The sequence below is a fragment of the Solea solea genome, chromosome 8, assembly GCF_958295425.1.
Source record: "Solea solea chromosome 8, fSolSol10.1, whole genome shotgun sequence".
In the NCBI taxonomy this organism is placed as follows: domain Eukaryota; kingdom Metazoa; phylum Chordata; class Actinopteri; order Pleuronectiformes; family Soleidae; genus Solea; species Solea solea.
This window is the reverse complement of record NC_081141.1, coordinates 3,948,469-3,959,984: the sequence shown is the minus strand read 5'-3', so window position 1 is coordinate 3,959,984 and position 11,516 is coordinate 3,948,469. Positions and strand designations below refer to the sequence as shown.

The following is an 11,516-nucleotide window of genomic DNA, read 5'->3' as shown; positions in this document are numbered from 1 at the left end:
ACCATGTCCTCGCACTGCGTTTGGATTTCTTTATTGCTCCTCTCGGTGATGACAGGTGACACTGGAGTATGCGCTCGCGCGGTACAGACGCGTGGATTCGTGTCGCCGCGGCCTCAGAGAACAACCGCGTTTCAGACAACATCGCGCGCGGAGTGGATGAGGCGGCGGAGGCGCGCGGCGGAGGAGACGCACCGCGCGGAGCGCTGCGCGGAGCTGGCGGCGCCGTGGATGGAAAACACGCAACAGGCGCCTGAGGATAACGCGACCGTGTTGCAACTCCGCGGTCGGCCTTTCTCCGCGGGATCGTCTCGGGGTCTCGTGTTCCCCGGGAAATCTCTCTTCAACTTAATCCGGCGGGTTTACCAGTGCTGTCAGGAGGGACTGACCTGCAGGCGCGTCAAGGGGATTCAAGGTCGCATGAAAGGAGGTGAGGCTTGTTCTAATAAAGCGTCCTTTACTGTGCTTTACTGTGACATTGTTCAATGTTGGTCCAGATACAGAGTTTGAGAAGCAGTGGTTTAACCATCATGATGTTTAGGTTTATTTCTGAGCTGTAACAGAGAACCAGACTTTATGTCTCATTCAAGTCAAACAGTCAGAGGTTGACATGGTCATGGGGATCACTTGTAGAGTTCCATCAGCAGTTCTGTAGTTTTGCTAGAATCTCACTAAGCTGTAGAACAGAAGCCAGTGTGAAAGGCAGTTTGGGGGGGGGGACTACATGAGTATAGCATGATTAATAATACAGCAGTGTAAAGGTCTGAATAATCTGCATCTAAATGCTGGCTTTATGTCCCTCCTGCTGACAGATTAACAAGGTATTACCTCGGTGGTCGCGATTGTTTTCTGCTCCCTCCGATTTAACAGACTGGTGCCCGTGTTTGTGCTGTGAAATGTTTAACTGAACTGTGACACTGACACACTCCACTGCCTCTCCTCCTCCTCCTCCTCAGACAGAGATGTGGAGTTCCTCCTGACGAAGGAGATTTTGTCACTGAAAGTTATGAGAGCTGAGCTCCACCTTCACATCTCTAACCCGCATCACCTGGACGTCCACCCCGTGCTTCCATCCATGGCAAAGCGCAACCTTCCCACCAGGTAAAAGCACTTCTCTTCCTAATATCACTATTGTGTCACCGGTGTAATAAGTGACAGGGAGGGGTGAGACAAACGAGATTCCTCCTCCTGCTTCAAATCATGAAATGACTGCTGTGTAAACATGGCAGTGTAAGACGATGGCCTTTTCCCCAAAGTAGATTATTCCAAGGCAGGGGTGCCGACCAGTGAAATAACAGCATAATAACTATATAAACAACCATTTTTTCCTGCAGAAAAATAAGTGCAATTTCTAGAATATTATTATAATTAATTTACCATTTACACATTCATGCATTACAACTATTAAAAGTCACAGTAGATTTATATGATTCTGAGACTGAAAATTCTAGTATTTCACAAAAACCTTCACAAATTCATCCTGCCGACCAGTTCTGGCCCGCGGGCCGTACCTTTGACACCCGTGTTCTAAGGCTATGGAAACTACGGTGGCCTTCACACCCGAAAACACACACTTTTGGCTGTTTTTTTTAACTGTTGTAGCGACAGTAAAGTTCAAATACACATGAATAGTGATTCTACACTTATGCGAGCACAATTACAGTTGTTAAGACGACTTGATCTATGGTCAGATGGTTAAAACTCTGTCTTTCTTTCCTGTAGGTACAGTTTGTGGTCGCGGAGCAGCAGCGTGGAGCTCAGAGTGGACTTGCTGTTCCTCCTCCAGAGTCTGCAGGAGGTGGCAGGTGGTGCCAGAGGGGGTCCCAGCTTGGTGAACATGCGGGGAATGGCGTTATCCTCCGGGGGGGGGAGAAACCCTGCTCCTCTGCAGGACGCCGGTGGCCACGCGTGGGGGGATGGGTTCGCCGGCGAACTGCCTGCCCTGGAGTTAGGCCTGGTCCTGGGCTGCAGCCGGGGCGGAGCGACGGTGTCGTGTGGAAGTGGAGACGTCCACGTCTCGCACACGCCGTTCATGGCTCTGTACTACAGATGAAGTAGTACTGGAAAGACTTAAACAGGAAATCATGCACTTCAACGTCAAATCTATTAATTTATAAATGTCATGTTTTTGTAATATAGAATATATTAATAATAATAATTTGTAAATAGTTAAAACGATTTACTGTGAGTTTATGGAAAGTCTTTCTTCAGTCATTAAAACTCTGTCTAACTTTGGCTCTTGACGAAAGTGTGTGGTCACGTCGGTTCGTCCACTTTGTTCAGCTGTGTTTGTCTTTGAAATAATTCTCAGATATGTCGGTCTATTTAAAGACGTTTTCACAGTTGGTGGGGAAAGGTGGAGGAAAGAAAAACACCTGTACAAACAAAGGGCTATGTACTCCGTGACCCTGCTCGACGTAGCCGTGACAGGAAACACTGTTGCACTGTCGCGTTTTACGTCCTCTTCTCGGTACTGTGACTTCTGCAGGAACGGCATCTTCATTTAAAAGAGTGAACCACCTCACAAAGCACTCGGCGACACGTTCTGATAAAATAGCACATTTATTTAAAAAGACAGCATTTAATCATTTCCCATTTCTGCAGATTTATGCCACATCCAAGTCGACTCAGACGTCTTAAATGTTTATCTTTTATTTTATTTTTTAAGACCACCTGCTGCTGCCTTCAGCATTTAAAATAACTTTTCTTTTCCCAACACACACACACATATATTATATATACACACAGTAGCTCACTGACAGACCTCCTGTTTGTGGGCGTGGTCTGCTGCCCTGAACGACATCTGCAGTCGGCCAATGTTTATAATTCGTCTCATGAGACACGAGGAGAAAGAGTCAAGGTCAAGTGTGAGTTTTTAGTGGCGACAGATCGTGACGTGTCAAATACCCTTTAGCTGTGATTTTTAGGACACGGTGTTACAGAACTGTGAATGGATGAGAGTAATTCTTTGGTTTTTGTGGGGGGGGAAAGAAAAGCAGAGCAGATCTTCATTCCACTCGAAGTCAGGCTGGTGAGGAGCTAAATATAGAACGATCAAACAAGTGCTGACCTGTTACACTTGAAAAATCTCTCACCATTTGTGTCCGATTGGCTGAGATTTTAATCCTAATCTGTTCGAGAGCAGCCTGTGAGGAATGAAGATCTGGCCCCTGAATTGTCTTCAAAAAAAACCCAGAAAATCAAAAAGAAAACAACCTCAAGGCAAATGATGGTAAAGCATGTTGTATTCAATAATTCAAGGCAACAAAGACACACACACACGACGAAATGACAGGATGATTTTTAAAAATACATGAAGCAGTGCAAAATGTCACACCAATAAAATATCAAGTTTTAAAAACTGAAATAAAAAAAAAAAAACAGATCCTGAGGAAAAAAAAATTCATACAAATCCAAGTGTACTATATAAAATATCTCCAGATCAGCCCCCTCAGGTCACCCCACTGATTTAAATTATATGTATTCGTATGGAAGATCCCATCATTTCCAGACAATCTCATTTATTTGCCTGTTTCAATTCTTAATATTCCGTACCAACGACCGTGTTCCTCCTCGGAAAGAAAAGGCCACTGAGTCCAAAGATAAACAAACAAACACCTCAGCTGCGACAAGAAAACGACAACGACAAACGGTCGTCACACAATAAAACGTGGGATTTTGTACCTTTTATATATACACACACACACACACAAGGGCGCGCGCAGCTGTGTAGACTCGTCGAGGAACAGAACACGGTGACTTTGGTGCCGGCTCAAAAGAACTTTGTCGCACCTTTTTACAGATGGAACAAAAAAAAAAGTGAGATGAGTACAAATTAAAAATTTAATCAAGGAAAAATACAAATAAAACTCCCCCTAAAACACCAACAACTGACTCAATAATTTATGGCACTGACTTGATCAAAAACGAGGAGGAGAATGGAGGAGCGAAAGAGGAGCAGCAACTAAATTATTAACCTTTTTTTTTCCTTCTTTTTTCCCCAATTCATACATAAAGCGACAGCAATAGCAGAGGCGTTCAAGGACATTTAAGACGCATTAGTGAACCGGGCAGAGTTACACAGTTTGTCGAGCCGAGCACTTAAGGGGAGTAACTCGATACATTAAAAAAAAAGGAGGGTTCACGTCACGATTCTTCGTAAAGAAAAGTGAACAAAAGCTGCTTTTCAAGTTCACGTAGAAAAAAAAAAAAGAAGCCTCAAAGATAAAAATGTATTTATCCTTAATTTGCCAAATCGATAAACAGTTTAACCTGACTCAACATCTGTGAAGAATGTGGAAAAATGAATAATCCGGGACACATCTGGTTTTCAACGAATGTTAAAGTTGTGCTTTGTCATCTTCCACTGCGGGAGGATGAACACGTGTTCCCCACACACACACACACACGACACAGATTCTCACCAGCCATATTAACAGTTCATTTAAGAAAAGGAAAAAAAAAAGGACAGAAAATTAGTTCAGGTCCAGTCACTGATGTTTAAATCAACCGTTATCAACGTCATGTTTCACCACAAACCGCTACACATTTGAATTTCCAGGCCATTTGTGAAATTAAAAAACTAGCCAACGTGTAACAAAAGAATTTAAAACCAAAAAAAAAAAGACATTCTTTGGTGAAACAAAAAGGCAGGCATGCATAATTCAAGAATGAATAGAAAAAAAAAAAAAGGGAAAAAGGTACAGCAAACGTCACGATGACCTGCATTAAAATGTTCCTATTTCACAGCATAAAATTTGACTCTCACTAAATGCAAGTATGGCGCCTGTGACTGGTTCAACATTCACACCCTGAAAAGTCTGAAAATTAAAAAAAGGAGGAAAGAAAAGAACGGTTTACAGCACTTTTTTATGGCCCCTTGGTAACAAATGTACCAAATCCCCAACCCTTGTTTGTGTAAAGGCGAGCGCACGCCAGCGCGGGCTGAACGTTACATTTTGCTCTTTCAACATTATATGGCAAACTCATGATGACAGTAAATCTGAGTGGACGAACACAAAAATGCAACATGCTGAGATAAAAGAAACAAACAAACTGCAACTGTGTAACTTTGTGGCTTATATTATTTTTTTTTTATCTTTTTTTTTGCAGCACCATTTCCAATTTGAAGGTGATGACATTGATGACCAGATGCTGAGGAGTGTTAAACAGTGAGCTTCCTTCGCCACGCACACCTGGTACAAAACACCTGCTGGTAGTTTATAAAACGGGGCCCAGTGAGCATCCTTTAGCTGCTGAGATAAAGTCTCAAACCGCGACGACGAGCATCGGTAAAAATGCTTCCCCGGTCTCTACGTGGAAATGTTGTTCCAAAAAAAGGGTCGGCGGAGGTGGATGGATGTGAAGCGCACACCAAACACTTCCTACGTCGCCTTCACTGTCCTCAGCGGTGCGCTAACGGCGTTTCACGTCATCTTGAAGTGGCTTTTTTTTTTCTTTCTTCTGTAAGTTATTGTCTGTTCCTTCCGTCGTCGTCGTGGTTTTCTCCAAACCTGTGCTGCTGTTGTCACCCTGACCCCTCTTCTCTTCTCTCGCCTCCCTCCCCCCCCCCCCCAGTCATAGTCTCGCGTCTGTCCCCGTCCTCCGGCGTCTCCTCGACAGCTAAGACGTAGCTCAGAGCCGACAGAGGCAGAACAGTGTGGGAATGAACACCCCGAACGCCACGAGGATGGGAAACATTAGGCTGCTGTTGTCAGCCGCGTATGGGTTTGGTGTTCGCGGGCCCGACTGGACCCTGTACTTAGAACCCGGTGGGATCTTTTTCTTCCCACCTTCCTCGCCGCCTTCGCTCTCCTCCTCTTCTTCCTCCTCCCCTTCCTCTGGTTTTTCTAAGCCAGGATGAGGCTGAAGTTTTGGTACATCTGCCAAAAAGAAAAAGTCACTTACTGTAATTAAACGACAAAAGACCCGGATTATTAAAAACAATCCGGTAAACGACAGAAAATAATATGTTAATGTTAGAGTTGGTCAGTCTCACCTTCTAGCGTCCCCTTCATTACATAGAGTGCACAGACCTTTGGGTTGTCATAGTAACCCTGGAACACAGAGCAGATCAACGTCACACAAACAAACAACCGTGTCCTTTAGATAATCAGTGACCTCAAAAGAAAGATGTGGAAAAACTGTTTTTAGAATAAAGTGAGTATAACCACAATATACACAACAAGAGCTCATGGAAAAAGATTGCATATATGAGATATTACAGTAACAGTGGTGGTGATGCATAATACTAGACTAGGGGAAAAGGGGTTTTGAAAACAAATACATAGTTTGGGGGTGCGGTCAAGTGTATCTTTTGCTTCCGTAGACTACAGATGAAATTAAAACCGTTACAGTCTGATACACAGTTACAGAAGTATGATATCAAGGAAGTGAAGAGAACATAAAAGGGAAATGTAATACAGGTCCCGGCTGTGTGAAGTGAATAAAAATCAGGGCACAGTGGAGGATAATGTGAGGAGGGCGAGACACTTCAACCAAATGACCAACATTACTGCTGCGTCAGGCAGGAGACGGGAGGAGAGAGGGCGATGTGAGGCGATTACTAACCTCCTCGGGCGTTAATAAGAGCGACGGATTGACGGGCAAAGCCACAGAATGTCAATCGGCAACGCGAGCACGACATTCATGTCCCTTTTGTGCATCACAGTAAACTGTTACTCACATGAGGAGTGACGCATCTGAAGCTGCACGTATAGTTTAGTCTGACTAAGACAGGGAACCAGACAACCGAGTCCAATTGATTGATGGTACTGGTGTACGTCTGACTCCACCTCCGTAGGCAGCGCTGTATCTCTCGGTGCGAGGTGGACAGTGCTGTACATGTTAATTGCGATCGATGGAGCACGGCTCTTGTTGTTCACATGATGACATCAAGAAAACCAAATGATCGTCTTAGTCCGACTAAAATGGGACCTTTAACAAACATGTAAATGCACCGGCTTACATTTTAGTGGCTCCTGGATTCACTTTTACAATAAACCGGCAAAGTCATGTGACAAATTCCTCTTTGTGACTTTGTCACCGTACAGAAAAATGTGCTCTGTGATGCTGAATACCGATCTACTCGCATTAGTGGTGACCAATGTCTGCAATGTCGCTGTGCATTAAGTGTTTGTACTGAATATAAATGCATTTTTAGTATTCAACTTCCTGTTCGACAAGAAAGGCAACAATCACCTGCTCTGGTCCCGCCTACAGCACGTATGCAAGTCCTTGGAGGAGGAGCCAATACCCTGACACACATATCCCAGCCTACACGCTTTAGTGAGGACCACAGTTCGCAAACGTCACCGTTCGTACAGAATATGAATGTGAACACTCAGGAACACAGAGGAACAGCTCACCTTCACAAACTCCACAGTGAGTTTGCCGTTGAAAGTGGACACCTCTCCTTGAACACTCAGCTTGCCACGGCGAATAGAGAAAGGCACGATCTCATCATGAGCCGTACTGTGACCCACTCTGTCGAAGATATCTAGATCCTTCACCACCACATGGCCGTTGAGACGAACGTCAAACACCTGTGGGGGAAAAGAAAACACCTCGATCAATTATCAGCTCTTATTTCAACTCGGACCTCAATTGTCAAAAAGTAGGTCCATGTCCATTGTGATGATGAATTCCATTTTCTTCAAAGTCAGGTTCAAATTTGCATTGACATACATTTGAATGAAAACCACCATACCTTTTGCTGCGACTGGGCAAAATATACTTCTGCAAACTTGATAACCAGTATATAGTCTCCTTCCTCGCGAATGGGAACATCATAACCAAAGGTGTCCTCATTGTAGCGCTCCGTCTGATACAGGATCTGGTCTTCTGGACTGGAGCGCAGAATTGGCAGACGCACTCCATAATCGGAGGCTGCAAAAAGGAGAAAAGCATTAGCTTCAGCACACACTTTTTTTTTTCTCCCCTCACAGGAGCACAGTAATAGCTGCATTGCTGGAAAACTGATCCTCTGTTAAGTCAAGCCGAAGCTTCACATTACACCTAACCTTTTCCAGCCCTGTGTCAAATACAGCGTCTCAGGTGGCCATTTACCACAATCTCTCTCTTTACACTAATATTTATTTATAGGTATTCCTTTTACTTCCTTTATTTCATAAGCTGGTTCACTGTCTCACACATGAACTAAATTAAACACAGCCATTGTTCAGGTGGTGATCAGTAACACCTGCTCCTTTTCCTGCTAAAACATGCAAAAACGTCTCCTGTGCAACGGCAAAGGGCCCACGACAGTATCTCTTCCTCATTATTGACGCCATGAATGACTCCAGGCCCTGTATCATCACCAGCTTCCTCCACATGCTCAGAGGGGCGGAGCTGCAGCCCGCTAATGCTGACTCCTCGTTAGTTTAAGGTTACTTGCGGAAGCCCGAGCATGTTCAGGGCTTTTGTCAGGGCTCCATGCAGCAGCAGCAGCACGTTACATTTAAAATGCCACACAACACCTCACATAACCGTAGCTCCACTCACCTTTGCCAACTTTCCCTTCTAAAGGGTCCTTTTTGAAGTGAATCCCGTGCACGTCTACGTGTGTTTCGCCTCCGGAATTTACAGCCCAGATGACGCGTTCGGCGAGGCTGGTGCCCCCGCCGTCCGCCCAACACAGCGACAGCACCGCTGCGACCAGCCCGGCGACGAGCTGAGCAGTGACCCGCTGCATTGCCTCACTCACTCACTCACACTCACACACACGCACGCACACAGCCCGGTCCTGGAAACAAGAGACAGACAGCGTCAGCACCCGAGAGCCGGGTTTCTGTGCAGAAGTGACCGGTAATACCGCACACGGTTAGCGGACGCATGGACTTCGCGAGCTCGTCTTAATGACATGCAACGTAATATATCCGCGAGTTAGCTACGAGGCTAACAGTACTGGTGTTACGCTGAGTTGCGTGGACGTCGAGAATTGCATGCGCATGACGGGAACGCGCACAACTGAAGCGGAAACCATCGACAACTTCATACTTTTATGAGAAAGCTGCAGCTTGACGATACTTTTGGGGATTTATTTGTGATGAAAAGTTATTCGAGGACGGTAGTAAATGTTTTCAGTTGTTAGGGAACTAGAAACGCGTAGTTACATATAAAGAATTAAAACGATAATAGTACATTCATCATTATGACAGGGCTGAGTGTGTGTGGAGCTGCCGAAATGTGCATTCCATATTCTTACTGTATGTTATTTTATTGCCACAGGTAAAATGCACCCAAATATAACACGAGCTGTACGAGACAAAACAAACAGGGGGTGTAACAAGTTCCTAGCTAAATAACATTGGGATGCAAATCTCTGCAGCTGCAAAACCAGCTCTGCCGAAAAGAGCCTTTGGAATAAAATGGTGGCCACTTTCTAAAATACAATAAAACATGGGGAATGCACATCTCGATAGCTCCACAATTGGCCCTTCCAGGTAGACTATTATGGGCTTTATCGTTTTAATTTCACATGTGTAAGGATCGCTTCTGGTAAATAACACATTCACACATAATTCGTCTCCAGAAATGTTGTCACTCGTCGCTAAGTAACTTAACACATGAACTACTGTCCACGGATATCGTCTCATCACTAATAAATCCACAAAAACGATCGTCTTCAAGCCGCAGTTTGTTATAAAAGTCCACGGTTGTTTAAGTCCGACGGTTTCCGCTTCAGCTGTGCGCGTTCCCGTGAGATGCGCGCAGTTCTCGGCGGGGACGCAGAACTCGGCATAACACCGATAGTAGCAGTAGCATTAGCACTGATCATAGAGCCTCAAGATGACAGTGAAACTACAGACAAACTCACCGGTTGAGTGTGAGTACATCCGCGACATAGAGTGACCTCCTCAGTAGAGCTCAGTCACAGTCAAGTCAGGAGCTAAAACGCCGGCATTTCCCCCGAGAAAATGCAGCATCGAATGCTGACTCGCACTCATGCTGTTGCCTTTGACCCGTGCGGCGATTTACGCTGCACGTCTTTGATGTGTCATCTTAATTCCAGCGATAATAGCAAAGAGCACAGGGGGAATAATAACTCGCATATGTCGAATTCCCCGCAACATAACGAGATATTAGCAGTGATTAAGAATGGCGACTTGGGCTAGCTAGCTACCTGTCTAACCAGAAATACTTGGTGTGTGTGTGTGTGTGTGTGTGTCCGGCTAACGTCCACGCAAACGTCTCTCTTACCTTCTTCCCCTTTCACCAATCTCTTCAGCCGAGCTTGTGCCAGCGTGTAAGCTTATCCCCGCCGGTACAGTGTGAGTGGTCAGCTGTCGGCTCTGAACCGCGCTACGACCTGACGGTGCAGATATTGTCAGTCACTGTGGCCACAGCCGCCTGACTTTCATTCAATGTGTGCATCTAAACTAGCTCTGCCAGTGTGCAGGGGGCGGGACCGTCGCTACCTAACCTCACACATTTGCTATGAGTGACAGCAGCGCGGTCCAATCACAGCCGCCCATTCCCACGAGTCCACTTTTTTATATCTGTAGATTGTGCTCACATGTTATGTGAAAAGATACTGGAGTTTATAACCTAATCAACTTTACTATTACTTTATTGTTTAGACTTAGACCTTTATATACATACTAAGTAATAAAGTAATAATAATCTTTATTTCTTAGTGTATATATAGTTACATATTTATAGTCTGTACATACTAGAGCATTCAATATAGTTTCTTAATATATATTTCCTATTTGTCTTTTCCCCTTTATATTTCTTTATATTCTTGCATGTTTACAGTCTTCCAGCGACTCAGGGTTACATTTCACTGTGGGTTATATGGAGAGCTGAAACGATAAATCGATTATTAATCAATTACTAAATCAATCATCAACTATTTTTTAGCTTCTTAAATGTGAATATATTCTGGTTCCTTCGCTCCATACGACAAAGAAATCATTAAAAATAGAATAATTTTGCGTTTGAGGACCAAACGATTACTCTACTTAAATAATCGTTAGTTGCCACTCTAGTTATATGAGTGTAAAGATGCCTGTGACAAATAAAACTACTCAATCTTGAACATATATATATATATATATATATATATATATATATATATATATATATATATATATATATATAGGTATCAAAGGGTCCACAGTGCCCGAAAGCCATGTTCTTTCCTTTATAAGAATATTTACTCAAAGGCTAAAAGTCAACAGCTGTTCACATATTACACTGTAACAATGAATCCGGCATTAATCATTTAAACTAACTCCAAACTACATTAACTCAATAGTGGCGCCTACAATACATATATGTATATATATAGATATATCTATATATCTATATATATGTATATATAGTATAAAATTAAATAGAATAAGATATATAAGAAATAGTTACAATACCATACAATACAAGGCTAAAATAGTGAATATAAATCATTATTTATGAAGATTTTGCTGTGCATGCGACGCTAATACAGACAAATAGAGAGAGAGCAATTCCTTTGGGATCCATAATCAAGATCGTAAAAATAAATAAAGTGCAATAAA

General features: G+C 43.6%; 2 protein-coding genes across 2 annotated transcripts; one reads left to right on the top strand and one right to left on the bottom strand.

Moving 5' to 3' along the window:
* The first annotated feature begins 3 nt into the window (after window positions 1–3).
* Window positions 4–2,232, top strand: si:ch211-170d8.2 (uncharacterized protein LOC571755 homolog). Its single transcript, XM_058635825.1, has 3 exons — window positions 4–427; window positions 954–1,098; window positions 1,720–2,232. The coding sequence occupies exons 1-3, from the start codon at window positions 4–6 to the stop codon at window positions 2,048–2,050; spliced, it is 900 nt and encodes a 299-aa protein (XP_058491808.1). The 3' UTR covers window positions 2,051–2,232.
* A 3,353-nt stretch (window positions 2,233–5,585) lies between these two features.
* mlec (malectin) lies at window positions 5,586–10,379 on the bottom strand. The gene is made up of 6 exons (XM_058635827.1): window positions 10,198–10,379; window positions 8,500–8,740; window positions 7,706–7,884; window positions 7,365–7,541; window positions 5,996–6,053; window positions 5,586–5,879 (listed from the first exon to the last, which is right to left on the bottom strand). Exons 2-6 carry the CDS (start codon window positions 8,687–8,689, stop codon window positions 5,632–5,634), a joined length of 852 nt encoding a protein of 283 aa, XP_058491810.1. The 5' UTR covers window positions 8,690–8,740; window positions 10,198–10,379; the 3' UTR covers window positions 5,586–5,631.
* Between the last annotated feature and the right edge of the window lie 1,137 nt (window positions 10,380–11,516).